Source organism: Mobula hypostoma, chromosome 3, assembly GCF_963921235.1.
Source record: "Mobula hypostoma chromosome 3, sMobHyp1.1, whole genome shotgun sequence".
Lineage (NCBI taxonomy): Eukaryota > Metazoa > Chordata > Chondrichthyes > Myliobatiformes > Myliobatidae > Mobula > Mobula hypostoma.
The window spans coordinates 161,073,611-161,101,133 of record NC_086099.1 but is presented as its reverse complement, the minus strand read 5'-3'; the positions used below and the strand labels follow the sequence as shown (position 1 = coordinate 161,101,133).

Genomic DNA, 27,523 nt, shown 5'->3' with positions numbered 1-27,523 from the left:
ACTCCAAAAGACTGGCAGTAGAGTAAATACTGAAAGGCTTTTATTAGCAGTAAAATGTGACCTCCACCTTGCTGAGTATCTGCCCCTGGACTGAGAGGAGGAGCAATGGCGCAATCGCCTTTATTCGGGGCTCTGTGGGAGGAGCCACAGGAGCAGTCAGCAGAGGGGCATGTCCAGACAGGTAACCCAGTTACGACATAAATATACGGTTTACCACAAACCTATCACCTCCACTTTAAACATATACAATGATTTGGCCTCCACAGGCACCTGAGGCAATGAATCCCACAGATTCACTAATCTCAGGCTAGAAAAGTTCCTCCTCATCTCTGCTCTAAATGGACATCCCTCTTTTGAGGTTGTGCTCTCTGGTCCTCTCTGTCTTCATGGGTAGAGACTAGGGAGAGTTGGTCATGTCGTGCATCCTTGTAGATAGTTTTCTCCCAGTCTGGCCAATGGAATATTTGCTGCAGTCCCCTCATTGGATTTTGTAGACCATGGTAGTCTTGTCAAATAGCGTGGTTTGTTCCTTTAGTCTACAAAGTACTCTCCCTAATGTTGCTGTTGGCTTATGCACAACTGAAATTCTTTGTTCTCAGTGTAGTCGGACCACCATTTCCAAGATATTTTGAACATATGGAAGGACAACTCATTTGGTCATTTCTTTGATGGTGCAGTGTCGACCTTGTAGGCATCTTGATATGAAATTCTGTGGGCATCAGTGAAAGACATGGTACAAGCGAACACATTTGCAACAGAATTCTGAGAAGCATGGTTTTCCGCAAACAATTCTGTGAACAAACACATAGTCCTTGATGCTATTTATGAGCTGATGCAGGCAAAATTCCAGACCACAACACACAAAGTTTTTCTACACAGTCAATCAGCGTTGAGGTTTCCTCCCCACATCACAAATGAGTTTCCGGAATGACGTCGAATCATTGGATTGAAAAGTATGTAAAGGCCAAGCATTTGGAGGACACACCACAATCAACAGCACACTGACAATGTCTCCTTGCATGGAGACAAAGTGTTGCAAGTAATTTGCCAAGATCAAAAAACAACTCAACCCAACCATAAACTGTGTATCTTCAGACTCCCGTACCTCCTTCCCTGATGGTAATAATGAGAAGAGGGCATGACCTGGATGGTGATGGTCCTTGATCAATGCTGCCTTTTTGAAGATGTCCTTGATGGTGGAGAGATTTGTGACAATGATGGAACTGGCCAATTCTCCAACAATCTGCAGCTTTGTTCAATCCTATGCATTGGAGCATCCATATCAGATGGTGATGTAACCAGTTAGGTGTTATCTATGGTACATTTATAGAAATTTGCTGAAGACTTTGGTGACATACCATATCTCCTCAAACTCCTAATAAAGTATAGCTATTAGTGTGCCTTCTTCATGATTGTATCAGTATGTTGGGCATATACAGTGTAAAGGGAAGATAGAAAGGTGAGGAGATGAGTAGGTGATAGGTGGAAATAAATGGGGAGGGGTGATGTTGGGCACATAGAACCAAGTGGAGAAGGGAGGTGTGTTGAGACGGAGACTGGTAGGTGATAGGTGGAAATTATAAACAAAATTAGGCAGATGGAGCAGACAAAGAAAGAGGCTGGTAGGTGATACGTGAAACCAGATGAAGGGGGAGGGGTGGATTTGGGATAGGAGAGGTGAACCACAAAGGAGAAGAAGTCAAGGCAGATAGGCATGTGGGCGACGGGCAGATGGAGCCAGACAGGGGAGGTATGGAAAAGGTGAACAAAGGGACAGAGTGTCATGGTATGCACTGACAAACAACTGAATCTAGGTGCGGAGGGACAACACAGAGAGGGAAACCATGTAAAGAGAGAAACAAGAGTTTATTCATAGGAATTCCAACAGAATATCCATGACTTGACTGAGCGAAACCATGAGACGAACCATTCCCGTAACACACAAGGACCCTGTAATCAGCACTAATCGGGAGTCTCCTTTAAATAATCACAGAACACTGAAAACCTGAGCCAGTCAAAATAAACAGCCAGGATTAAACAGAAAGGACAAAAGCTTAACAACTCTGGAAAGTCAGCAATTATCAAATACAGGTGCAGGGCTCATGACACAGGGACCCAGGGTGGACTGGTGGGTGTGGGAAAGGATCACAGGGCAGATAGGTTGTTTGAAATTGGAAGATTTGTCTGTTTACCAGCCTGGTATTGGGAATGGCTGCAGACAATTTAATATTCTGAATCTCAGTTTTATTCACACTATTTGTTGGCAGCTTTTGCTTGCTATAGGTAAATTTCCTTTGGAGGGGTGGATGGGCAAATGCAAACAGGAGCAATTTAGGAACTTCAAATGTATGTAAGTTAAATTTGTGAATTGCCTTGTCGGATTTTATCCAATATGATTAATGTCTTAGTTTGCAGTTTTGCCTCAGTCCCATGTCCTGCAGATAACACTGCAATTATCCAACAGATTCATAATCTTAAAATATAACACAGATTATTTTCACCTTTTTTTGTCAAGAACAACAACCATTAAACATGATACACGAGTTTTCAATTGCAAACATAAGAAAATCTGCAGATGCTGGAAATCCAAAGGAACACCCACAAAATGCAGGAGGCAGCCTCTATGGAAAAGAATTTTAATTGGCTGGGTTTTTTTAAAATCCTTTATCACTCCCACTTTCGCAAGCCAATGCTAATAGTTTGCTCTGAAGCCCTCCCAGTTCAGAAGTCTGTCGGCAGTTGTGGTTTTTGGACGGCAGCGCAGTTCTTGCGATGGCAGAGTTTTACTTCCCAGGTATGGTCGTGCTTCAGCAAAATCCCGACCCATTTCACGTAGATTATCAATCTGTACGGAAGAAAAGAGGCTTGAACTTCCATATCGCGCAATATTTAAATGAGGCTGATTTTCTGAAATGTTTCTTAAATGCATTGAGTGGAACGTGCTAAATCTTTAAAGTTTAGCGCTAAATTTTAAAGAATTGTTTTACTATCAATTTGCATTGTTTCCAAAATATGTACATTTTATTACTTGGTTATACGCTAATTTATTTCCTGGAAGGAGCTACGGTGTATTTAATTCAGTACCGAGTGGGGTAATGACGTTGTCCCAAATAGCCGTTTGAGGAGGAAGATGTCCCTCCAGTAGAGTTTCAGACGGTTGAAATAAGAGGAAAAACTGCAGGTTTTGGAAAGATCATTTGAATTCTTTTATATTAAGCGATTAATGAAATGCTCCTTATGCAAGACTCCTTTGAAATAAACTTCCCAGTTATATTGAAAAATTAGTTAGTTTGTTATATTTCAGGCAAGAGCTGAATAATGTCTCTGATCACACAAACAATTTGTGGAGTAGGAATGTCATATCTTTTCAAGATCTTCAAATGTGTTTTAATCTTCGCGCCTTTAGACCAGACATAAATGGGATAATAGGAAAGAACGCTTTCCATTGCTAAAAGCAGCTCTAAATCCTGTACTCATAAATTCAACAGTCACATATCGTGGACTTTTATTTGTATTGTGATTTGTATATTTTTACACATTTATTTTATTCTCTTAACATCCCTAGTTGCTGCATAATTTCAATTGCGACTAGTTGGACCTGCACATCATGGCCTGACTACTTTTATCACCACATCAGCCCCAAATGTCACTATGACTTGAATCAGCTGATTTTTGAATTAGAGTTTGTATCTACTAAACATTCCTTGTCACTAATTTGGACTTTGAAAATTCATCCCATGTTAATAGTTATTAGTCTGATTAGATAAAGCAGTTGCAATAGTAGATCGATTGAGAAAAATTTTTAAAAAACCATATTTGGGAGCCTTGCACTAATTTCGGAAATGCCAAAGGAGGTTAAGCAAGACCTATCAAGAATATGCAAAGTGCAGGAACACAGAGAATGCAGCGGGGGGTGGGGGGGAGGAACATTTTGACAGAAAAAGTAATGCAGAGCAAGGTTGTGGACGATAATGTGCAGAGAAAGAATGAGAGGAATTTGATTGGGACTATAGTTCTCTACACCTGTGAACTCTGCTGAAATTAATAGAAATAGGATCATCGTAATCCGGACAAGAAGTGGAAGTAAACAAAGGCTTTGTTTTTCCATTCCCAGTTCTGACTGAAGGGTCTCGGCCGTCAGGTCTCGCATCTGAAATGTTAACATTGTGTCTTGTCAGCAGATGCTACCGGATCTGCTGAGTGTTTCATCATTTTATTTTCAGATTTCTGGCATCTCCGGTTTTCTTTCAATTTTCAACAAAAACTTTACTTAATATAAGCAAAAAAATGAGAAATCATTTGATATCCAATGTGAAAATGTCCAGCAGTCGGGCACCACGTGGAAAAAAAAGAAGCCTTTTCTAGAATATGAAACAGAGTTAACAAGGCAAAGGGTCCTGACGAAGGGTCTCGGCCTGAAACGTCGACTGCACCTCTTCCTACAGATGCTGCTTGGCCTGCTGCGTTCACCAGCAACTTTGATGTATGTTGCTTGAATTTCCAGCATCTGCAGAATTCCTGTTGTTAACAAGGCAAAGATTGCCGGATCAGCCTAATTCTTGCTCTGACCAGTGCCCTCACCCTCCCTCTCTCTGCCCCCGTTTTGCTACTACTGTTTCTACGGTCGGATTTGTATATCATGAAAGTAGTTGTTTTGCAGCAGTAGCACAGTGCAATACATGAATAATTACCATAAGTTACAATAATAAATATAGTACAAAAAGAGAGCAAATAATGAGTTCATGTTCAGAAATCTGTTGGTGGAGGGGAAGAAGCTGTTTCTAAAATGTTAAGTGTGTGTCTTCAGGCTGCACTTCGACAATTTGCATTTGTCTTGGGTTAAAGCCGAGCTCTTATGACCAACTGTCATCTGGCAGTGCAGTCTGCGAAAGCAACAAGGCTTCTGGCAATGGATCAATCAGACAGAACATAGAATAGTACAGCACTGGATAGGCCATTTGGCCCAGAGTGTGCCCCTTTAGATACCAATACATACTAAATGTCTCATCCTGTCTATCATCTATATCCTCCATTCCCTACATAGTCATGTGTCTGTCTAAATCCCTCAAACTCCAACAAACTTTCTGCTTCCACTGCCAACTTGTCACCTATTCCAGTCACCTACCACCACAACTGCACCTCATATTGCCTTTACCTGATCCTTTCTAACCTTAAAATTGTGTCCTTTGGTGTTTGACTTTTCCACTCTGAGAAAGGATTCTGACTGGCTACCCCATCTCTGCCTCTCATAATTTCATAATTTTAAAAAACTCTATTAGGTCTCCACTCAGCCTCCGACACTCCAAGGGGAACAACCAAAGTTTGCCTAGCATAGTTTATACCGTTTAATCTTGACGGTGTCCTAGTAAACTTCTTCTGCACAATCTCCACATTCTTTATATAATGGGACAGCCAGACATGCACGCAATACCTCAAATTAGAAGAATGAGGGGAGACATCATAGAAACATTTCAAATGTTGAAAGGCATGGACAAAGTGGATGTGATAAAGTTGTTTCCCAGGATGGGGGAGTCTAGTACGAGAGGGCATAACTTAAGGATTGAAGGGCGCCCATTCAGAACAGAAATGCGAAGAAATTTTTTTAGCCAGAGGGTGGTCACCAGAGGGTGGTCAATCTATGGAATTTGTTGCCACGGACAGCAGTGGAGGCCAAGTCATTGGGTGTATTTAAAGCAGAGATAGATAGGTATCTGAGTAGCCAGGGCATCAAAGGTTATGGTGAGAAGGTGGGGGAGTGGGACTAAATGGGAGAATGGATCAGCTCATGATAAAATGGCGGAGCAGACTCGATGGGCCAAATGGCCGACTTCTGCTCCTTCGTCTTATGGTCTGACTAGAGTTTTATGTAGTTGCAGTATGACTTCCTTACTTTTATATTTAACACTTTTACAAATGAAGGCAAGCATTCAATATGCTTTCTTTACCACTTCATCCACGAGCATTGCTAATTTCAGTGAAAAATGGAACTGAGCCCCAAAATCTCTCTGTACTTCAAAGCAATTAAGGGATCTACCATTAACTTGCTCCTTTAATTTGACCTCCCAAAGTGCAAAACCTCAGACTTGCCTGGATTAACCACCATCTATCACTTCTTTGTCCATAACTATAATTAATCTATATCCTACTATATGTTTTAATATTCCTTTACACTGTCCACAACGCTACCAGTGTTAGTGTCATCTACAAACTTTGAAATCCACCCGTCGACATTCTCATCCAGGTCATGAACAACAGTAATGAGCCTTGTGAAACACCACTGCTGATGAATCTCCTGCCAGGATACCAGCCTTCCACCTGGAGAGTGGACAGAGAGTGATGTTGGGGTATTTATTGATATGAAGATATGATTTACAAAACAAACCAGGGTGCTTGCAAATGTAAACCAGCTGCATCTTGCACAGTTGGATTCACTTTAAAAATCAGTATTATGCCTTGAAGCATGAACAGCTATCCATTATTGTCCATTCTATCCTGCAGTACAACAAACTTTCTCAAGTTGCAGTTACATAATATAGAAATGGGAAAGCTGTTGTTTCACAGCCCACCATCCTGCCACAGGGCCTGTCCATATAAGTACCGATTGGTCATCATTGTAGCTTGCAGTAGTATTAAATGAGCACTCTTATAAATGTAAAATATAGAAGAGTATTGATGTCTTCTATATTTCCTTTAAGATTTAGTTCTGGACTGCAGCTACCAACTCTTTCTGGTTTACTGCACACTTGGTGCCTTTTTGTTACAAGGTTAAAATACTTAAGTTCAACCAAACTCTGATTCAAAACTTAAACAATACCCGGAGGTCAGAAAATGATCATCGTTTTTTCTTTCCACAGATACAACCTCCCCTAGTGTGTGGTTTCAGCAATTCTGTTTGTTATATCAGAAAATAATAACTTAGTTGAAGAAAATGGGTGTTGTAGATTCACCCATACATTTATAAATCCCATGATTTGTAGGGCTACTATCCTAACGCAATTAAACTGTTGTTACTCAAAATTTTGTCAGATTATTTATTTGTTGGGTTCATAAAATTGTGAGTAACGCACAAGTGTAGATTTAGGATCGTTTATTGCACAGAAAAACAGAGGAAAAAATGAATGTTGTTTCTTGGAAAGACATGATAAAATAATAAGGTGGTTGCAACGATCTAGTTTTAGTCCTCAGCTGATCCTTTCTATTCTAGAAGAGGAAATTAAATACTTTCAATATCCCAATTTACTGACAATTTTTTTAAAAAAGACTTTGTACTGGAAAAGTAAGCGATGAATCAGAAGCTAGTAGGCTACAGGTGGTCGTAGATTAAGTGATGGGCCAGGTTCGTTACAAATAGAGCACTGCGTTTGCAAATATGAAAATATCCCCTGCTGGTAGAACAATGGAAAAGAAGAATATTTCTTTAAAAGATCTAAGAAGCTGGGGGATGATGACTTCAAAGGTTTACACTTGTATTTGAAAAACAACTTGTAGTTTCGAAAGGCGTTTGAAGGGAAATGAACTGTTAGCCTTTATTGTAAGTAGATTGGAGCATAAGAGTTGCCTTGTTAATATGATGTAAAGCATGTATAAAATGATCTGAAGCACAATTAAAACTTTTTGCCCCTTTTTGTAAGGAAGGAATTGATTGGCCTAGAGGGGCTGCATCCAAAATTCACAAGCCCAGTGAAAGGGATGCTTTACGTGGAAGACCAAGTGTTATGGTCCTTCATTCTTCAAAGCTTAGCAGAATGATAACTGATCTCTTTGTCGTGTATAAAATATTTGGAAGCCATGACAGGGTAATCTGGATAATTGAATCCCTGAGCAGGAGAGTCTGAAATGAAATATCACTCCTTAGTGAGTGAGAATAGGGCAAAGTGCCCCTCTCCATCCAAGAAGGCTGTGGATCTGTTGGGGAGTGCACGAAAGCTGAGGCCCAAAATTCATGTGTATTAAGGGAACTGAGAATAGGAGTAGGAAAGTGGAGATGATTTACTACAAACCTATTTATGGAGCTAGCTCAATTCTTTCTGCTAATTCTGATTTTCATATTTTGGATGTAAGGAATGTTTTGATTACATCAGTAATATCATTTCCTTGCCTGACCTGTTGTGTGCATTCCCATGAATTTTAAGATTTTTTTTAAAAAATGAGCAATAATCTGCAAGGGTGTCTGCAAAAGGTTAAACATCTGGTGTACGTGCAGTCCTCTTTTGGTCTGTATGGGATCAATCATGCTTCAACCTGTTCCAAGCAATCTCTAACTGAAAACTTTCCCAATCTGTGACAACTCATTAAAGCTACAAATATTCAAAGCTAACTTGAAAAGAAGGAACTTAAAACATATGTTGGAGAGAGCGAAGCAATGAGTTGTTTTATTCAGTTCTATTTTCAAATTCCCTTACCTATTATTCTCCCATAAATTTTGAGATTGGATGCCATCCATTCCTCATATGTAAATAGTGAATGGCAGGTATGTGATTAAATTGGAGACAAAAATGATCATATCCAACATCTATTGTTTAGCAGGAGATACCTTCTGCTTATTATCTACTCAACAAAGAAACTGAATGACAATCAGCTGAAACTGGACAAAGATGTACACCTGAACTGCTTTCCAAAGCGTACTTAACACACCAGTTCCTTATGTGTGTGTCAGTACCATTGCAAGAGTTTGTAGAGTAGCTGACTCTACTATAATAATGGAGCTGGAAGGAGTGAGATTGAGTGTGTGTACAGGAATTAACTACAGAGCACAATTTCCTTCATTCCCTAAGGAAATTCTGTGGAGGTGGGGGATCAGAACAATTGTGACACTAAGAGCAGGAGGACGAGTTGGGTGTCTGACGTTCAGTGGTCTTCTGATTATAAACAGATTTGGGCTTAACAGTGTTGTCATAAAATGCACTGCCTCATTCCAGAGTACCTTGCCTTAGATTGGACAGATTCCCATTACATTTGAAGATTTGCTCAATTGTCTGTGACCATTTAATTGTCTTCCCATTTCTTGGCTTGGCTGAATATCCTTGCTCAAAACATTCTTCCTTGTCTGCTCTACCCAATACAAATGATTCCAGTCATTTTTACCTAACAAGTACTTTAAAAAAAAATGGCTGGTTTGTTTCTTTCATCTGGAACAAAATAAAAAGACCCTGTATTAAAATGTCTAAGTTACAGCTTCCCAGTACTCTAGGAGGTCTGGATTTTCCAGACATCTAAAAATATCTATTAAGTTCCTTTTTATCTTAAGTGGTTGACTGGGTTTGCAGTGACCCCTCCTCAATTTGGCTAGACATTGAAGCTTCACAAGCGAAATGCCCTCTTATTAATTTGCTTTTCCTTGTTACGAGAATACACATAAAATTAAGATGTTTGCTGGCCTGGGTTAGCATCAGTGACATCAGCAAGTGGTCTGCCACCTGCCCTCAGGGGAAGGAGAGATAAGGAACAATGGAGCAGCGTCTGGAGATGTGTAATGAAGGGATGTGGGAGAGAGAGCTGTCTGGAGCGGCTCCCCTCTTTGAACCTTGAACTGTTTGAAGTGATGGACAGGCGATACCCCAGCAGGGGGATAAAAAGGGACTGGTTTGCTAAGGAGACACACACGCCACCCGAGGTAACGAGACCCTGGAAGCGGTGCGCCTCTCACGAGTGGGTGAGAAGTACCAGACAACGACCAGGGTGGAAAGGTACGATCAGCGGGAACCCGGTGTGTGTCGGCCCTTGCCTGGGTGCCGGGTTCACTGCAGAGGATCGACCGCATCTGGAGGAGGGGTCACAGTCGGTGACCTCAGGTGACATCACCAAGGACCCGCCCAAAAGCTGCTTGTGAGCCATCTCGCCGGTCTGTGAGTGAAGCCGTTCTGAATGATCAGTTGTTCCTGTTCTATCTCTCTCTTCCCCCACGTTGTCCATCGCCATGGCAACGATTACTGCGAACTGAACTGGACTGAACTTTGAGTCATTTTGAAATTTGGTCATTTACCCCTAGACAACGATAGAGCTTGATTGATGCTGTTATCTTAATTCTGTGCACATGTGTGTTTATCATCGCTGAACTGTTGCATTTATTATCCTTTCGCTTACTGTGTTGCTTGTTTCTTTAATAAAACTTTCTTAGTTCTAGTACTCCAGACTCCAACTGAGTGATCCACTTCTGCTGGTTTGGCCACCCAGTTACGGGGTACGTAACATCCTCAACAAGATGAAACTAGTTAAAGAATATTGTCACAATCCAATAACAATTAATACAGTCAGGGCTTGGAGGGCGGTGTGACAAATTGAGGGCAACGCAGCGAAAACATCACCCTTCACTCCAATAACCGGCAGTCCAGATTTTCAGCCTGGCATACAGTAATGGATTCTGGATTTAAACTTTGGATTTCTAAGGGTATTTTCCATCTAGGAGATTTGTTTGATGAAGGAATGATGATGTCTTTTAGTCAAATAGTACAGAAATTTAACATACCCAGCAAGGATCTTTTTCGTTTCTTTCAGGTAAGAGATTATATATAGAAAAAAAAACATCATTGTTAACTGATTTCTATAGTTCTGACATAGAAAAGAGAGCATTTCGTTCTAAGGGTGAAGTCTCTATTAGTACTTTTTACGGCATCCTGAGGGAATGTTCTTGTGGAGAGGCTGAGCAGCTGGGAAGGGTCTGGGAGGAAGAGCTGGGAGTAGAAATTACAGCTGAAACATGGGAAGACATTTGTGATGATGCAAAGAAGATTTCAGTTCCTCGGGGTCAATATCACAAATGACCTGACTTGGTCCAACCAAGCAGAGTTCACTACCAAGAAGGCCCACCAGCACCTTTACTTCCTAAGAAAACTAAAGAAATTTGGCCTGTCCTCTAAAACCCTCACTAATTTTTATAGATACTCCGTAGAAAGCATTCTTCTACGTGGAAAGCATTCTTCTCCGCAGAAAGCATCACAACCTGGTATGGAAGTTGTCCTTTCCAAGACAGAAAGAAGCTGCAGAAGATCGTGAACATGGCGCAGCACATCACACAAACCAATCTTCCGTCCGTGGACTCACTTTACACCGCACGCTGTCGGAGCAGTGCTGCCAGGATAATCAAGGACGCAACCCACCCAGCCAACACACTTTTTGTCCCTCTTCCCTCCGGGAGAAGGTTCAGGAGCTTGAAGACTCGTACAGCCAGATTTGGGAACAGCTTCTTTCCAACTATGATAAGACTGCTGAACAGATACTGACCCAGATCTGGGCCGTACCCTCCAAATATTCGGACCTGCCTCTCGGTTTTTTTTTGCACTATCTTACTTCCCATTTTTCTATTTTCTATTTATGATTTATAATTTAAATTTTTAATATTTACTAATTTTAACTTTTTAATATCTTTAATATTTAATATTTGTAATCCAGGGAGTGTGAGGCGCAGAATCAAATATCGCTGTGATGATTGTACATTCTAGTACCAATTGTTTGGTGACAATGAAGTATAAAGTATAAGTTTGTAATAGAACTAAAGCATTGCAACTCAAAATTCTGCATAGAGCCCATCAGACTCCAAATCGTCTCTCGAAATTTAAGACGGGGATTTCTCCAATGTGTTCGAAATGTAAAGTAAATACTGGAATTTTCACTCACTGTTTTTGGACTTGTCCTAAACTTCAGGCATACTAGAGTGATATTTTGGGTGAAATGGAAAAGATTCTGAAGATAGAGCCTGAACTGGACCCAGTGTCTTTTCTCTTAGACTTACCCAGCCGTTGTATTATTAATGCACATCAGAAAAAGACTTTTTAACATCCTGACTTTTTGTGCGAGGAAGAATATTTTCCTTCATTGGATAAGGCCCCTGGACTTATCGGTTGGCGTAAATTAATCATGGAATACATTCCTTTGGAATTTTTGACATATATGGTACACTCAAAAACAAATAGTTTTCATGAAACATGGCAACCTTTTCTGCAGTATATGTAAACGTAACTTTGCTAGATCAAATAACAACAGCACAAAAAGATAGTTACTTATCTTTTCTCCCGTTTATTTCTTCGAGCTCAGTCGGCGAGTGAACTTGGACCCGACATCAGGGAGAGACCCTTTCTCATCTCCCCGGCAGTTATACAAGTTCACTGCCCTATGTCAGAATTGTCAGAAGTTATACGGCCACCGATACAAAAGAACAATCAGTTTGATAACCATTCTGGTCAAGTCAATGGACTATTGATACAAAAGTACAATCAATTTGTTAGACATTCCAGCCACCTTAATTAAAGAAAAGAATGTCCTACCTGGTTTGCTGGAGCCACAACTCAATTACAAAGATAGGAACATCCATCAAATTTATGCTTTAATTAAGAAAGGAATGTTCTGTCTGATTTCCATCAGGTACTGCTTTTTGTCAAAATCAAAAGGCGTGAAAAGCCCAGGGACATCTGTGTGGATCTGGGCGAACTTTAACCCTTATCTCTCTCCAAAGAAAGTAGCTGTGAGACATTATTCAAACACACTGCAGTCACAGACATAATCAGTACTTAATTCATTGTTTACAGGGATCTGAGTATCCCCCATTCCCTTAAATATCATATATAGATGTAAACCTGTTTGCTACACCAATAAGGGCTTTTGTATAGGTTGTTATGGTGATGTCTATATTTTGATGAAAGTGTTCTGATGCCTGATCTCTGTGAGGGGAGGAAATGTAAGTGTATCTGGAAATTTTAAAGTTCTGTTATGCTGAGCAAAAAAAATGTAAAAAAAATTTTTTTAATTTAAAGAAAAAATTGCAGACTATCCCAAGATGTCTGGAGGGGCTGGTAGTGATGAGGAAGCAGAGTCTGCAGAAGGACTGAAAACAGTAGGAGAATGGGCAAAGAAGTGGCAGATGGAATATAGTAAAGTGTATGGTCATGCACTTTGGTAGAGGGAATAAAGGTATAGATTACTTTCTAACAAAGAAGAAAATTCAGAAGTCAGAGGTGCAAAGGTTAACTTGCAGCTTGAGTCAGTGATGAAAAAGGCAAATGCAACGTTAGAATTCACTTCCAGAAGACTAGAATAAAAACAAGGATGTAATGCTGAAATTTTATAAGGCACTGGTCAGACCATACTTAGGAGTATTGTGCACACAAAATGCTGGAGGAACTCAGCAGGCCAGGCAGCATCTATGGAAAAGAGTAAACAGTAAACGTTTTGGGCTGAGACCCTTCATCAGGATTGGAGGGAGAAAAGCCACATGAGTGTGGCTTCATCACGGCAGTAGAGGAGGCCATGGATTGTCATATTGGAATGGTATGGGAAGTAGAAATGAAATGGGTGGCCTCTAGGACTTCCCACTTTTTCTGGTGGACAGAGAATAGGTGCTCGGCAAAGTGGTCTCCTAATCTATGTTGGGTCTCACCAATATACAGGAGGCCACACCAGGAGCACCGAACACAGTAAATATTCCAACAGACTTACAGGTAAAGCGTTGCCTCACCTGGGAGGACTGCTTAGGCCCTGAATGGTAGTAACAGAAAATGTGTGGGGGAAAATATGGCACTTGTTCCACTTGTAAGGTTAAGTACCAGGAAAGAGATCAGTGGGGAGGGATGAATGGACAAGGGAGTCATGTAGGGAGTGATCCCTGCAGAAAATGGAAGGATGAGGGAAAATGTGCTTGGTGATGGGATCCCATTGGAGATGGTGGAAGTTACGGAGAATTATGTACTGGACATGGAGGCTAATGGGGTGGTAGGTGAAGATAAGGAACCCTATCTCCAGTAAGGTGGCAAGAGGATGGAGTGAGTGAAATGGAAGAGATATGCATGTAGGCAGGGTTGATGGTTGAGGAAGGAAAGCCTCTCTTTGAAAAAGGAAGACATCCTCATTAGTTCTGGAATGAAAAGCCTCATCCTGAGAACAGATGTGGCAGAGACGGAGGAACTGAGAGAAGCGGTTGGCATTTTTTACAAGCACCTATGAGAATCAATGGGTTTATAAAAGATATCAGTAGATAAACTGTCTCCAGAGATAGAGACAGAGAAATCGAGAAAGGGCAGGAATGGACCAGGTAAATTCGAGGGCAGGGTGGAATTTGGATGCAACAAGCTCTGCATGGGTGCAGGAAGCAATACCAATGCAATCATTGATGTAGTGTAGAAGTTGGGGACTGATAACCAGTGTGGGCTTGAAGCATAGACTGTTCCACATAGCTGACAAGCAGGCAGGTATTGCTGGACCCAAGCAAGTGCCCATGGCTACACCATTGGTTCGAAGAAAGTGGGGGGAGCGAAAGGAGAAATTATTAAGAGTGACGACAAGTTCCGCCAGACAGAGGAGAGTGGTGGTGGAGGGGAACTGGTTGGGTCTGTTGTCTAAAAAGAAGCGGAGAGCTTTGAGCCCATCCTGGTGGGGGATGGATGTGTATAGGGACTGGACATCCATGGTAAAAATAAGATAATCAAGGCCAGGGAACTTGAAGTCATTGAAAAGATCCAAAGCATGTGAAGCATCACAGATGTAGCTGGGAAGGAAACTGAACCAGGGAGGATAAAAAAATGAGTGGTGGTATACAGATATAAGTTCGGTGGTGCAGGATCAATCAGAAACAATAGATCTACCTGGACAGACAGATTTGTGGATTTTGTGTAGGAGGTAGAAACAGGAGGTGCAGGGTGAGGGTACTATAAGGTTGGTGACAGTGGATGGGAGATCCCCAGACTTAATAAGCTTGGTAATGGTGTGGGTGACAATGGCCTGGTGCTCCTTAGGTCCTGTTTGAGGGGCAAGTAAGAGCAGGTATCTGAAAGTTGTCACCTGGCCCCAGCAAGATACAGGTCAGTCTGTCAGACTACTACAGGCACCCGCTTATCTGCAGGCTTGATGGTGAGGTTCGGATTAGTGTGGAGAGCAGAGCATTTAGATGGTGAGGTTAGGGTCATTGTGTAGAGAGTGGGGAACAGTGCATTTGGATGGTGAGGTTAGGACTAGTACAGCATTTTGGATTTCCATCCTTCCCCTTCTTTTCCTTCTATGGTCCTCTGTCCTCTCCTATCGGATTCCCCCCTTCTCCAGCCCTTTATCCTTTTCACCTAACAGCTTCTCAGATCTTTACTTCGCCTTTCCCTTTCTCCCAGGTTCACCTATCACCTACCACCTTGTACTTCTTCCTTCCCTCCCCCTACCTTCTTGCTGCTAACTGCTAACCTAACTGCTCATCCTTTTTTTTCCCAGTTCTGATGAAGGGCTTCAGCCCAAAACATTGACTGTTTACTCTTTTTCATAGATGCTGCCTGGCCTGCTGAGTTCTTCCCGCATTTTGTGTGTGTTGCTTGGATTTCCCGCATCTGCAGATTTTCTTATCTTGGTGTATTGTGAACAGTTTTGGGCTTTTACCTACAAAAGGATGTGCTGGCATTGGAGAGGGTCCACAAAAGGTTCACGATAATGATCATGGGAATGAAAGTATGAGACGTGCTTGGGCCTGTACTCGCTGGAGTTCAGAAGATTGAGGGGGAATCTCACTGACATCTATCGAATATTGAAAGGCCTAAATAGAGTGAATGTGGAGAGGTTGTTTCCTATCGTGGGGGAATCTAGGACTAGAGGTCACAGTCTCAGTATACAAGGATGTCTCTTTAGAATAGAGATGAGGAAGAATTTCATTAGCCAGAGGGTGGTGAATCTGTGGAATTTCATGCCACGGTCTGCTATGGAGGCCAAGTCATTGGGTATACTTAAACCGGTGATTGATAGGCTCTTGATTAGTAAGGGTATCAAAGATTGCAGGGAAAAGGAAAAAGAATGGGTTAAGAGGGATAATAAATCAGCCATGTTGGATTGGCAAAGTGTACTTGATGGCCTGATTGGCCTAATTCTGCTCCTTTGTCTTGGGGTATTATATCAATTCTAATGATACAGAGGCAGGTCTTTGGCCCATCAGGTGCATACTATTTCCCAGAGGTGAAATCTCATTATTTACATTCCCTTCCTCCTTGTTTCCCTCTACCCCTGAAACTTCCTGTCTCACACATGCCCAGTAACTCCCTTCTGATTTTTTTTTTGTCATTAATTCACACATAAGCTATGTTTCACTTATAATTTACTGTAGCCATTTAACCTAAATCTAAATACCCAAAGGAAAATTATATGATCACAGAGAAAACTTGCAGCTTCTGCACCGACAACACCAAAGGTTGGGATCAAACCTGGGTCCTAGGAGCAATGAGGCTGTAGTACTTTACTAACTATCGTGCCGGTCAGATTCGGCCTCTTTCTTTAAATGGTCACCATTATGGCATCTCCAAGGACCCCCCGTTGTATCTTTCAAGTAGTCGGTGGTTGATCAACAATCTGTAAAAGTTTGGATCAATTCTCTGGCTGACGAATGTACCACAATACAGTGATCCAGTTTGAATACCTTTTATGGATAGGCCATGTATAGTGCTATGGTCTGATATGTCTGACAAGAAATTCGGCCAATTTTCCAGGCCAAGCCTTGGTGCACAAAGGTAACATTGAACATTGGAGGTTATGATGATGGGTATTGATGGAAGGGAAGTGTGTGCTATCTTATTGTTATTCGTTTGCACAAAATAGTTTCAGGAATTCAATTCACCTTTTATTGTTTCCCTGGTTGTAATTCAGAAATGGTTATTTTTTTTAATCCTTTGGGATGAATTTCTGCAGAGCTCTTTAAAGAGGGAGATCTGCAGTATTTTTAACTTTTCTCACAATTCTACAAGTCCCTGCAGTAGAAACCTTCTGGAGATTCACCCTTCTAGTGTATCTATGTTTTACTTGTTCCAGTTCTAGTTTGTTCCCTGCAGTTTTTATCAGGCTCATCAGTAATGCTTGAAACAACAAGAGAAATCTTCACAAGAACTATGTCATGAATGTGACCGTCAATGCAGTTGTTACTTCTGGTAAGTCTGTGATAAAATGTTATGTTACAGGAACAGATATCTAAATCCAGTTGGGCAGGATGGTTGCTGTGATGAATTGGAATGCCTCCTTAAATGAAGGTTCAAGTGATTCAGGGTAATGGCATGCCAATTTCAAGCTCAAGTTTAGAAACGCATCATTTCAGAAATGTATTTTGTATGCAAACAAGTAATGTGGCATCTTCTTTCTAATGTTTTAAGAAGGCAACGATAATCCCGGTGCCGAAGAAGAGCAAGGTGGCATGCCTGAATGACTATCGACCTGTGGCTCTGACATCAATTGCTATGAAGTGCTTCGAGCAATTGGTTATGTCACACATCAACCACAGCCTACCGGTCAACCTCGACGCTTTGCAATTCGCCTACCGGAGCAACAGGTTAACGGCAGATGCCATCTCTCTGGCCCTACATTCCTCCTTAGAACACCTGGAGGAAAAAGACGCATACGTAAGGCTCCTTTTCATTGACTACAGCTCTGCCTTTAATACCATCATGCCAAATAAACTGATTCCGAAGCTCCGGAACCTGGGCCTTAGCACTCAGATCTGCAGCTGGATCTTCAACTTCCTCACAGACAGGACCCAGGCTGTAAAAATAGGGGACAAGCTCTCCCCTACAATTACTCTGAGCACCGGTGCCCCACAAGGCTGTGTACTCAGCCCCCTGCTGTACTCACTGTACACCCATGATTGTGTAGCCAAGTTTCCATCGAACTCAATATATAAGTTTGCTGATGACACCACAATTGTAGGCCGTGTCTCGGGTAATGATGAGTTTGAGTACAGAGAGGAAATTAAGAACCTGGTGGCATGGTGAGAAGACAATAACCTATCCCTCAACGTCAGCAAGATGAAGGAATTGGTTGTTGACTTCAGACAGAGTAGCGGACCGCACGAGCCAATTTACATCGGTGGTGCGCAAGTGGAACGTGTCAAAAACTTTAAGTTCCTTGGGGTCAATATCACAAATGACCTGATTTGGTCCAACCAAGCAGAGTCCACTGCCGAGAAGACCCACCAGCACCTTTACTTCCTGAGAAAGCTAAAGAAATTTGGCCTGTTCCCTAAAACCCTCACTAATTTTTATAGATGCACTGTAGAAAGCATTTTTCCAAGGGTGCATCACAACCTGGTATGAAAGTTGTCCTGTCCAAGACCAGAAGAAATTACAGAAGATCGTGAACACAGCCAGCACATCACACAAACCAATCTTCCGTCCTTGGACTCACTTTACACCGCACGCTGTCGGAGCAGAGCTGCCAGGATAATCAAGGACACGACCCACCCAGCCAACACACTTTTCGTCCCTCTTCCCTTCGGGAGAAGGCTCAAGAGCTTGAAGACCCGTACGGCCAGATTTGGGCACAGCTTCTTTCCAATTGTGATAAGACTGCTGAACGGATCCTGACCCGGATCTGAGCCGTACCCTCCAAATATCCAGACCTGCATCTAGGTTTTTGCACTACCTTACTTTTCCTTTTCTATTTTCTGTTCATGATTTATAATTTAAATTTTTAATATTTACTATCGATTTGTACTCCAGGGAGCGCGAAGCGTAGAGTCAAATATTGCTGTGATGATTGTGCGCTCTAGTATCAATTGTTTGGCGATAATAAAGTAATGTTTTACTTACAGGCTCTTGATTTTATTCTTTAATTACACCATATGCAGCAAACAGATCTTGGAATTTCTGATTTCTGGATTTGTCAATTTATTTCCTTTTGTTCTGTTAATTTATTAGACACTAGTCAGGCTGCACTTGGAGTATTGTCAACGGTCTTGGGCCCCATATCTCAGAAAGGATGTATTGTCCTTGGAGAGAGTTCAGAGGATGTTCATGAGGGTGATTCCAGGAATGAAGGGGTTAACACAGGAGGAGTATTTGGCAGCTGTGGGCCTGTGCTCACTGGAATTTAGAAGAATGTGGGGGGTATCTCATTGAAACCTACCAAATTTTGAAAGGGCAAACAACAGGAATTCTGCAGATGCTGGAAATTCAAGCAACACACATAAAAGTTGCTGGTGAACGCAGCAGGCCAGGCAGCATCTCAAGGAAGAGGTGCAGTCGACGTTTCAGGCCGAGACCCTTTGTCAGGGCTAACTGAAGGAAGCACTTTCTTCAGCAAAAATGTTGAAAGGACTAGATAGGGTGGATGTGAAGAGGATGTTTCCTATGGTGGGGGTATCCAGAAATGGAGGGCACAGCCTCAAAATGGAGGGGCAATCTTTTAGAACAGAGGTAAGGAGGAATTTTTTTTTAGCCAGAGTAATGTGCGTGTATTTAAGGCAGAAGTTGATAGTTTTCTGATTGGTCAGGGCATCAAAGGATATGGCAAGAAGGTAGGTGTATGGGGTTGAGTGGGCTCCGAGATCAGCCATGATGGAATGGCGGAGCAGACTCGATGGGCTGAATGGCCTAATTCTGCTCCTATGTCTTATGGTCTTACAATTTCTTTTGTGGTTTTGAACTGAAGCTACCAGATTCCTCACTAGTTTGATTCTACTCTCGTTCATTCCATTCAGATTTCCGTTTTGTCTTTGCAATGTTTCCTTATTATGACTGCCAATTCCAAATCTATCAGTAACAAGATACTTGCTGTATGAAAAAGCGTGGGCAGCCAATGCCTGTTTGATTTACAGGATGCAAAATAAAATCATTGTTGTCAGCCTCCTTCTTAATCAAGAATCACTAAAATTCATCCAGCATGCTTGTTGTGTGCTATTGTCTGAAAAATTATTTGCAATAAGTTTTATTCAAGGTTGGGATACTAGCAAAAAAAAAATCAATTGTAAATTGACTATTTACAAAATTGGTAGCTAATCAAGTGCACTTGCGGAAACAGTTCTGAGGAAACTGTGGTAGTTGAGAAAGATTAGGGACTGTAAAGAAAGATACGAGGAAGTTTTATTACTTACTGATTACACCAAGTTAGGCATGAGGAACTGTATAGATTTATTTATTCTGTGATGGTTCCCAGAAACAAATAAGTGAAGTTTCACTTGTAAATGTACAAACACAGATGCACACAATTTAAAATAAGTAACATAACAGATTTCCTGCAGGTCCTGGTGGAAAGGTCAAGGTGATCATGGCAATTTTACTGTTCATGGTCTGGCAGGGTAAAGCCGTAAAATTGACAGGAGATGTTACCAAATGGGAAGATGATGTTGGGTCTCACAGCTGGAAGAATATCAGATCTGATTTTTTTTAAATGCCAAAAGTTCATAAATTCTGAGGAGGAATATAAATAAGTGTAGATTGCAGTATATTAATGGCCAAGTTCCAGTACATTTGTGAATAATCCCTAGAAACCAAGCAGTGATCACACTGAATGTCCTTAGATTGCTATTCATTTTTGTTGTGCAAATGATAGCACGGTATCTCTTAATTACTGCAAGCTACTGGTGATTTATCTAAACACAATGGTGTTTTATGCATATGCAATTTCATGACTCATGCTGGAGATGATAAACCTTATCCTGATTCTGTGAGCTACAAATTGACCTACACCAGTTAATCTCTGTAACACACAGGAAGAAGCAACTGACAAACATTGCCATTCTGAGAAGTGTAGGCTTGATTTTTATTCTTTATTGCAAATATGATTCAAGGTGCTATCAAAAAGCATCTGGAGTTTTGTAACTGTGGCTGGTCCGCTTTCTCCTGATGTACAAAAAAAAGGACTGTAATCATGCTGTGCAAAATGAAACAATTATAGCTCTTCCTGCAATCTTTCTTCTTAATATTAGATTGCCAGGTGTTGGCCTGCCTGATTCTGATGTTGGATCACATTAATACCAAACAATATTAACACATTGTGGTCTGGAAAGTACACAATAGCAAAATTTTTGTTTGCATTTACTTGAGGTTGTTGCCATATCTAACTATTCTGGACTAAGATTTTTTTTGAAGTTTTGCTACATGAACTTTCTAAGTGAGATAGTGAGATGAATATTAGTTTTGATGCACAAAGTGGCCTTTAAAGTTAGAGTAATTATGGAACAGGTCCTCGGCCCACCTCATCAATGCTGACCAAAGTGCCCTCCTAAGCCAGTCTCACCTACCAACTTTTAGCCTGTGTCCCTCTAAACATTTCCTATCCATGTACAGTATTGATTAAAATGTCCTTTAGATTTTATTATACCCTCACTGGCAGCTCGTTCCATTTATATACCACCCACTGTGTGAAGAAGTTGCCCCTCAGGTCCCTTTTAAATCTCCCCCCATCATTACTTAATCGTATGTCTTTGTTTCTTTTCCCTGGGGGAGAAAAGATTGAGTGCATCCACCTATCTATACCCCTCCTGATTTCATACATCTTTCCTAAGATCATCCTCTGTCTCCTTTCCTTTTGATCTCACCAAGGTATTGTTCAGCGGAGATGAGCTCTCTCAGATCCTTTCTAAGGTAGGCTGCCTGCCAGGATTACAGAGCATGATCAAAGCCTTCCACAGGGGACGGCGCAGTACAACGGCAGTTCGTTGGAACCCTTTGACGCAAGCAGTTGGGTTAAGTGAAGCTGTGTTCTCGCCCCAATGCTCTTTAGTATCTTTTTTGTCCTTCTCCCGAGGCACGCATTTGCCACTGCTACAGGGGGTATCCACCTCCATGCTAGATCAGATGAGAGACTTTTTAACCTTGCACAGCTAAAATCCAAAACCAAAGTGTGTGAGGCTATGACCAGAGACTTGCTGTTTGCTGATGATGCAGCAGCTGTAATTCTCTCACCACAGCACCTCCAGAGCTTGATGGATCGCTTCTCCCAGGCTTGCAAGGAATCGGTCTGACAATCAGTCTGAAAAAGACAAATGTTTTGGATCAAGATGTGGCGGCACCACCAGTGATTACCATTGATAATGACAAACTGTAGGTTGTTCATCAGTTCACATACCTGGGGTCAATCATTGGTGACCACCTTTCTTTGGAAGCAAAAATCAACAAGCACATCGGGAAGTCTGCAACAATTCTTGCCTGCCTCACCGCACGAGTCAGCGAGAGCTCCAAACTCACAGTCAAAACAAAGATGGCAGTGTACAAAGCCAGCGTCACCAGCACGCTGCGGTACAGCAGTGAGACCTGGACAATATACGCTAAGCGGGAGAGAAGGCTCATCAACTTCCATCTAAGGTGCTTGGGTTGTATCTTGGGCACCTCCTGCAGGGACAGTACCTAATGCTGAGGTTCTCTCTCATGCTGCCCTCCCTAGCGTGCACACCCTGCTCAGGCAGCATAGGCCATGTCTGCTGCATGCAAGATGGCCACATCCCCAAAGCTTTCTATGGCAGGGGTTCACAACTGGGGTCGTGGGACCCTTTGCTTAATTGCATTGGCCCACGGCATAAAAAAGGTTGGGGAGCGTCTGCTCTACAGTGAGCTGGCTTCAGGCAAGAGAACTGCTGGCTGCCCACAACTCTGCTACAAGGATGCCTGCAAGCTGGACGTGAAGGCACTGGACATCAGCATTGAGTCCTGGGAGGAACTTGCAGCTGGCTACGCCAGACGGAGAAGCACCCTGGACTCGGGCAAGGAAAAATTCCTGAAGGCGTCAGAGGGCAATTGGACCCATAGAAAAGAATGCTTCATCTCTAGCAGAGTTAGTACCATTTGAAGATGCAACCTTTACAACAGAGAATGCCACTCTCGCATTGGTCTCATCGGCCACAGGCGCCACTGCATCAACAATTTAGATAGCTAGGACGCATTTCAAATCCCAATTGAGTGTGAAGGGAAAAATCATGATCTCAGTCTTTTTATCAATTACATTTTACCTGCACATCTGGGAAATATATATATAAAAAGGGCTGATGTGGTCAGAGAAATCTTAATTCAAAGTGACAGGATTAGATCTTGGCCTAAAGGAAAATTTTGAGGTTTTGTTAATCTTCGGGCTCTGGATATAAAAAGCCTGTGCCTGAATTGAGATGCCTGTGGTTGAATGGAAATTGTTCCTTGACTCATCTGATACATTTGGTTGAACTGCTGGAACAGATCGCAGCTCTGCAGGCAACTCACTAGAGTGCAAACATAAATTTCAAGCCATCTGCCTCACTGGGAACAGAACATAAGACATATCAGCACAAGTTGGCTAATTGGCTCCCCTAGCCTGTCCCACCATTCAATAACATCAAAGGATCTTATCTTGGCCTCAGTCCCATTTTCTCACTCTCTCCAAATACTCCTTGACTCCCTTATATTTTCTTTGCCAGTTTCTGCCTTGAAAGCATTTTATAACTCTGCCTTCTGCAGCTTTCTGGACCAGAGAATTAGAGGTTCACAACCCTCAGAGCAGAAATTCCTTGTCTTTAGTTGAATTGGATGATACTTTATTTTGAAAATATATACTTTTAAGTACTGTATCACTTTTTGCAGAACTATCCTCTCAGCATCCATCCCAGTCAACCCGTGTATGTTTAAATAAAATGCTCCTTCATTCTTCTTCACCACGAGTTGAGGCTCAGTCTGCTCAACTATTTCTTTTCAAACGTCACATGCTTTGTCCCAGAAGTCAATCTAGTGAACTTTCCCTGCTCTACCTTCACAGGAGTATATCCTTCATTAATTTTTGAAATTAGAACTATGCGCGGTAGTCCAGGTGTGGGCTCTCAGGAACCAGTGATTCAAAGCTTCCCTACTATTATACTCGACACCACGTGTAATAAAGGGCAACATTCCACTAGCTGCCTTAACTTCCTGTACATGAATTATAATTTTTGTGTGGCTTATGCATTAGGACCCCAATATATCTTTTTTTTGTGCTGCTCAATATGATAGTCTTGCTTCATTTAAATAAGGATTTGCTGCTTAATTCTTCTTTCTAAAGTGTTTGACTTCATCTTTCATATTATACACCATCTGCTAATTTCTTAGCCATTCAGTTAATTTGTCTGTTTTTCTGTGTAGGGGGGTTTGTCCAGATCACAACTTGCTAGACTTGTATTCTCAATAAATTTAACTGTAGTATATTTGTAGGCTGAGTGGGTGAAACCCTAGCAATGATCCCAGTAGTGCCCTTCTAGCTACTGTTGGTAATCCAAAACTGACCCATTTAATTGACACTGTATTTTGTATAAACTAGACACTCTTGTCAATTCCTTTATATCCCACAGGACTGTGCACTCTTAAATTGTACAGTAGTAGCCTTTCACATGGCACTTTGGAATACCTTTGGGAAACCCAAATATATGACATCTTCTGGTTTCTGATTATTTATCTGCAAAGATCTACAGCAAATTTGTAAAATACTCTTTCCCTTTTGTAAAATCCTGCTTAATTCTCTTATGGTACCCTAAATTCCCTTCTGTAAATGAGTAACTTGTGAAGTGTAGGAATTCCCTGCCCATCAGAAAATAGGTCTCATTTTGCTTCTCTACTAGTGAGACCTTATTTTACTCTCAGACTACTGTGAACCCCATTCTTTTCCCATCCAGTACAAAATAGGTACAGGAAAACAATTGAAGCATTGGTTGTTTATCAGTCATCATAACATGGAACCATTTACTCATTCCAGATAATGTTAACCTATGCTGCCTTTTCTATTTATTGCTGAATTGATGAAGGTAAAGTATGTTAGTTGTATGGAAATGAGCTACTATTTACATGAAATGATTTTAAAACAGCTTGAGAATTCTTGCATCTTCCTCAGATAATTGTTGGCATGTATTCTTTATTCTTCTTTAGATCACATATTACTCCAGAAAGGAGAATGATTCCAGGAATGAGACGGTTACCATATGAGTAACATCTGGCAGCTCTTGGGCTGTATTCCCTGGAGTTCAGGAGAATGAGGGGTGATCTCATGGAAACATTCTGAATGTTAAAAAGGCCTGAACAGATTAGATATGGCAAAGTTATTTCCCATAGTAAGGGAGTCTAGGACAAGAGGGCACGACTTCAGGATTGAAGGACGTCCATTTAGAACAGAGGTGCAAAGGAACTACTTTTAGTCAGAGGATGGTAAATCTGTGAAATTTGCTACCACAAGTGGCTGTGGAGGCCAAGTCACTGGGTGCATTTAAGGCAGAGGTAGATAGGATCTTCATTAGCCAGGGCATCAAAGGGTATGGGGAGAAGGCAGGGGAGTGGAGATGACTGGAAGAATTGGATCAGCCCATGATTGAATGGCAGAGCAGACTCGATGGGCCGAATGGCCTACTTCTCCTATATCTTATGGTTTTATGGTCTTACTCATTTTTAATGGGCTACTAAAGAATAGATGACTAGATAACCCAATTTTGATTTTACTAAAAGAAAAATATGCATCCACTCAGGAGCCCACCTGCCCTTTTCCCCATGTCAGGCATGTACCAAATAATTTCATTTCTCATGCTGTGCTCACACACAACATGAGCTGAAACCTTCATTCAGTAACAGGACAAGGCAAGATCAACATGGATCCGTGAAAGGAAAATCTTGTTCGACAAATGGATCATAATGGTCCATTGCAGTTGAGAATGTGTTGTCTGCAGTAACCCATAGGTACTCGGCAGATATAGTCATTACCATCTGTGTGCTGCGCAGCTTTTGCTATTTGAAGTCAGTAGATGCTGTCAGATGAAGGAGACTCAAATGCTGCAAACGTTCAAGTTCAATTTCAGTCTATCGTCATTCAGCTGCACACGTGTATACGAAACAACATTCCTCCGGAACAAGCTGCACAGCACAGTAAATATAACTCACACATGGAACACATGAAGTAATATTACTGTAAATAAATTAACAAATAATAAGGTTCATATATGATACAAGTTTTAAAAAGTATAATACTACTGGCACTTCAGACATGATGAAGACCGTATGATGAGGTTCATATGTGGTGGCAAGGAGTTCAGTAACCTTACAACCTGGGAGAATAAACTGCTTCCCATCCTAACAGTTCTTGTCCTAATGCTAAGGTAATTCCTGCCTGATGGGAAGGGGGCAAAAGAGATTGTAGGACAGATAGGAGGGTTCATTGACAATGCTAAGGGCCCTGCCTATGCAGCACTCTGGATAAATATCTCTGATGGGGTGTAACAGAAGCATGAGGAACAAGGTGATGGCAATGGCGGGATGTTTCTGATCGACACACCCAACGTCAAACCAGCATTAAGACAAGGGCCCGTACTTTCAAATAAGTGGATACCCACTGAACACAGATGAAGATTGATTTTTTTTTTGCACACTTTTGTAAATCTGTAGAATGCTGTTGCACTGAGAACTGTCTGGCTGAATTATTGTTCAAGTTCATTGTCTCAGGGTATGAATACCATGAAAATTAGCTTTTGCAGCAGCAGCACAGTACATTACAAACTTGACAAATGTAAGTTAACAAACTTAGATTATCCATAACTGACATGCCATGACAAAATAAACATAACAGCATATTCTAGGATGATCATTTGGTCAAGAGATAGATTTATGGATCAGGCAGTAAAATGGACTAAAGCAAAAATCAGATCTGCTGTGGCTTATTGAATGTCAGATAAGTTAAGGCCACTCCTGCTCCTGTTTCTTAATCATCTTAATGGAGGAAGCAGGTACTGGTTACATGGGATATAAGGGACTTCTTGTGAATCATATGGGTCATGTAAAATATGATACCTCAAGGAAAACCAGGTGAGACTGCACTCTGCAATTCTTATAACAACATACTACACCACTAATCATCTGAGAGAGCACAGGTGAGGCACAAATTCTTTCTTGTCCTGCAATACAATTCCACCTGTATTGAATATAGTGTAAATTGCTTGAACAAAATCTATTTCCTTCCTTGGCACCTTTGTTAAATGACTATGGCTTCGGCACAAAATAAACTTTCTTTGTATCAGCTTCACTCTGCTGATCTAAACATTGGTAGAGATCTTGAGGCTTTAGACAGCTGCTCGGCGTCAATTGATACTGGCCAACCTTAGAGCCATCGGTGTTGAGAGTAATGCATGTCACAACATGTTGATCATATTGGCATACAGAGGGTAGAGAGAGAGAGCTCAAGCCAGTAAAGTTCACGTACGAGAACTTCCTCGTGAGACTCTGACTAAGGTTCATTTAAGTGATTGTAATAATGGTGAGTTGCTAAATTCATAATAACCTCCCTCTCCTGAGTGGCTTTTCTCCATTTCCTCGAGCATGAATGAGGGGTGAAGAAGGATATTAAGTAAACTGTGTATAATTCTTAAATATGAGAAAGTCATATTTAAGAATTATACACTGCAGATGCTGGAAATCACCAGGTTGGAGACTACCCAGATGGAATATAAGGTGTTGCTCCTCCACACTGAGGTTGGCCTTGTCTTGGGAGAAGAGGAGGCCATGGACTGACACGTTGAAATGAGAATGAGAATCCAAATTAAATGCTTGGTCACAGGGAAGTTCTGCTTTTGATGGATGGAGCAATGGTGCTCGACAAAGCAGTCCCCCAATGTATGACGGATCTCATCGGTGTAGAGGAGACCACATTGGAAGCACAAGACACAATAGGCAACCCCAACAGCTTCACATGTGAAGAGTTGTCTCACCTGGAAGGATTATTTGAGGCCCTGAATGGAGGTGGGGGAGGAGTTGAATGAGCAGGTGTAGCACTTGGGCCACTTGCAGGGAAAAGTGCCAGGAGGGAGATTCATGAGGAAGGACGAATGGACAACGGGGTTGCGGAG

At 41.6% G+C, this 27,523-nt stretch overlaps 1 protein-coding gene across 2 annotated transcripts in view; it reads left to right on the top strand.

The window, feature by feature from the left end:
• The first annotated feature begins 2,685 nt into the window (after positions 1 to 2,685).
• The window catches only part of LOC134343593 (sperm mitochondrial-associated cysteine-rich protein-like), a 40,017-nt gene continuing 15,179 nt past the window's right edge, over positions 2,686 to 27,523 (top strand). For both annotated transcript variants that reach the window (XM_063042351.1, XM_063042349.1), the window contains exon 1: positions 2,686 to 2,794. In XM_063042351.1, the coding sequence (XP_062898421.1) occupies positions 2,773 to 2,794 (22 nt within the window). In that variant the 5' untranslated portion in view covers positions 2,686 to 2,772. The remainder of the gene's footprint in view (positions 2,795 to 27,523) is intronic.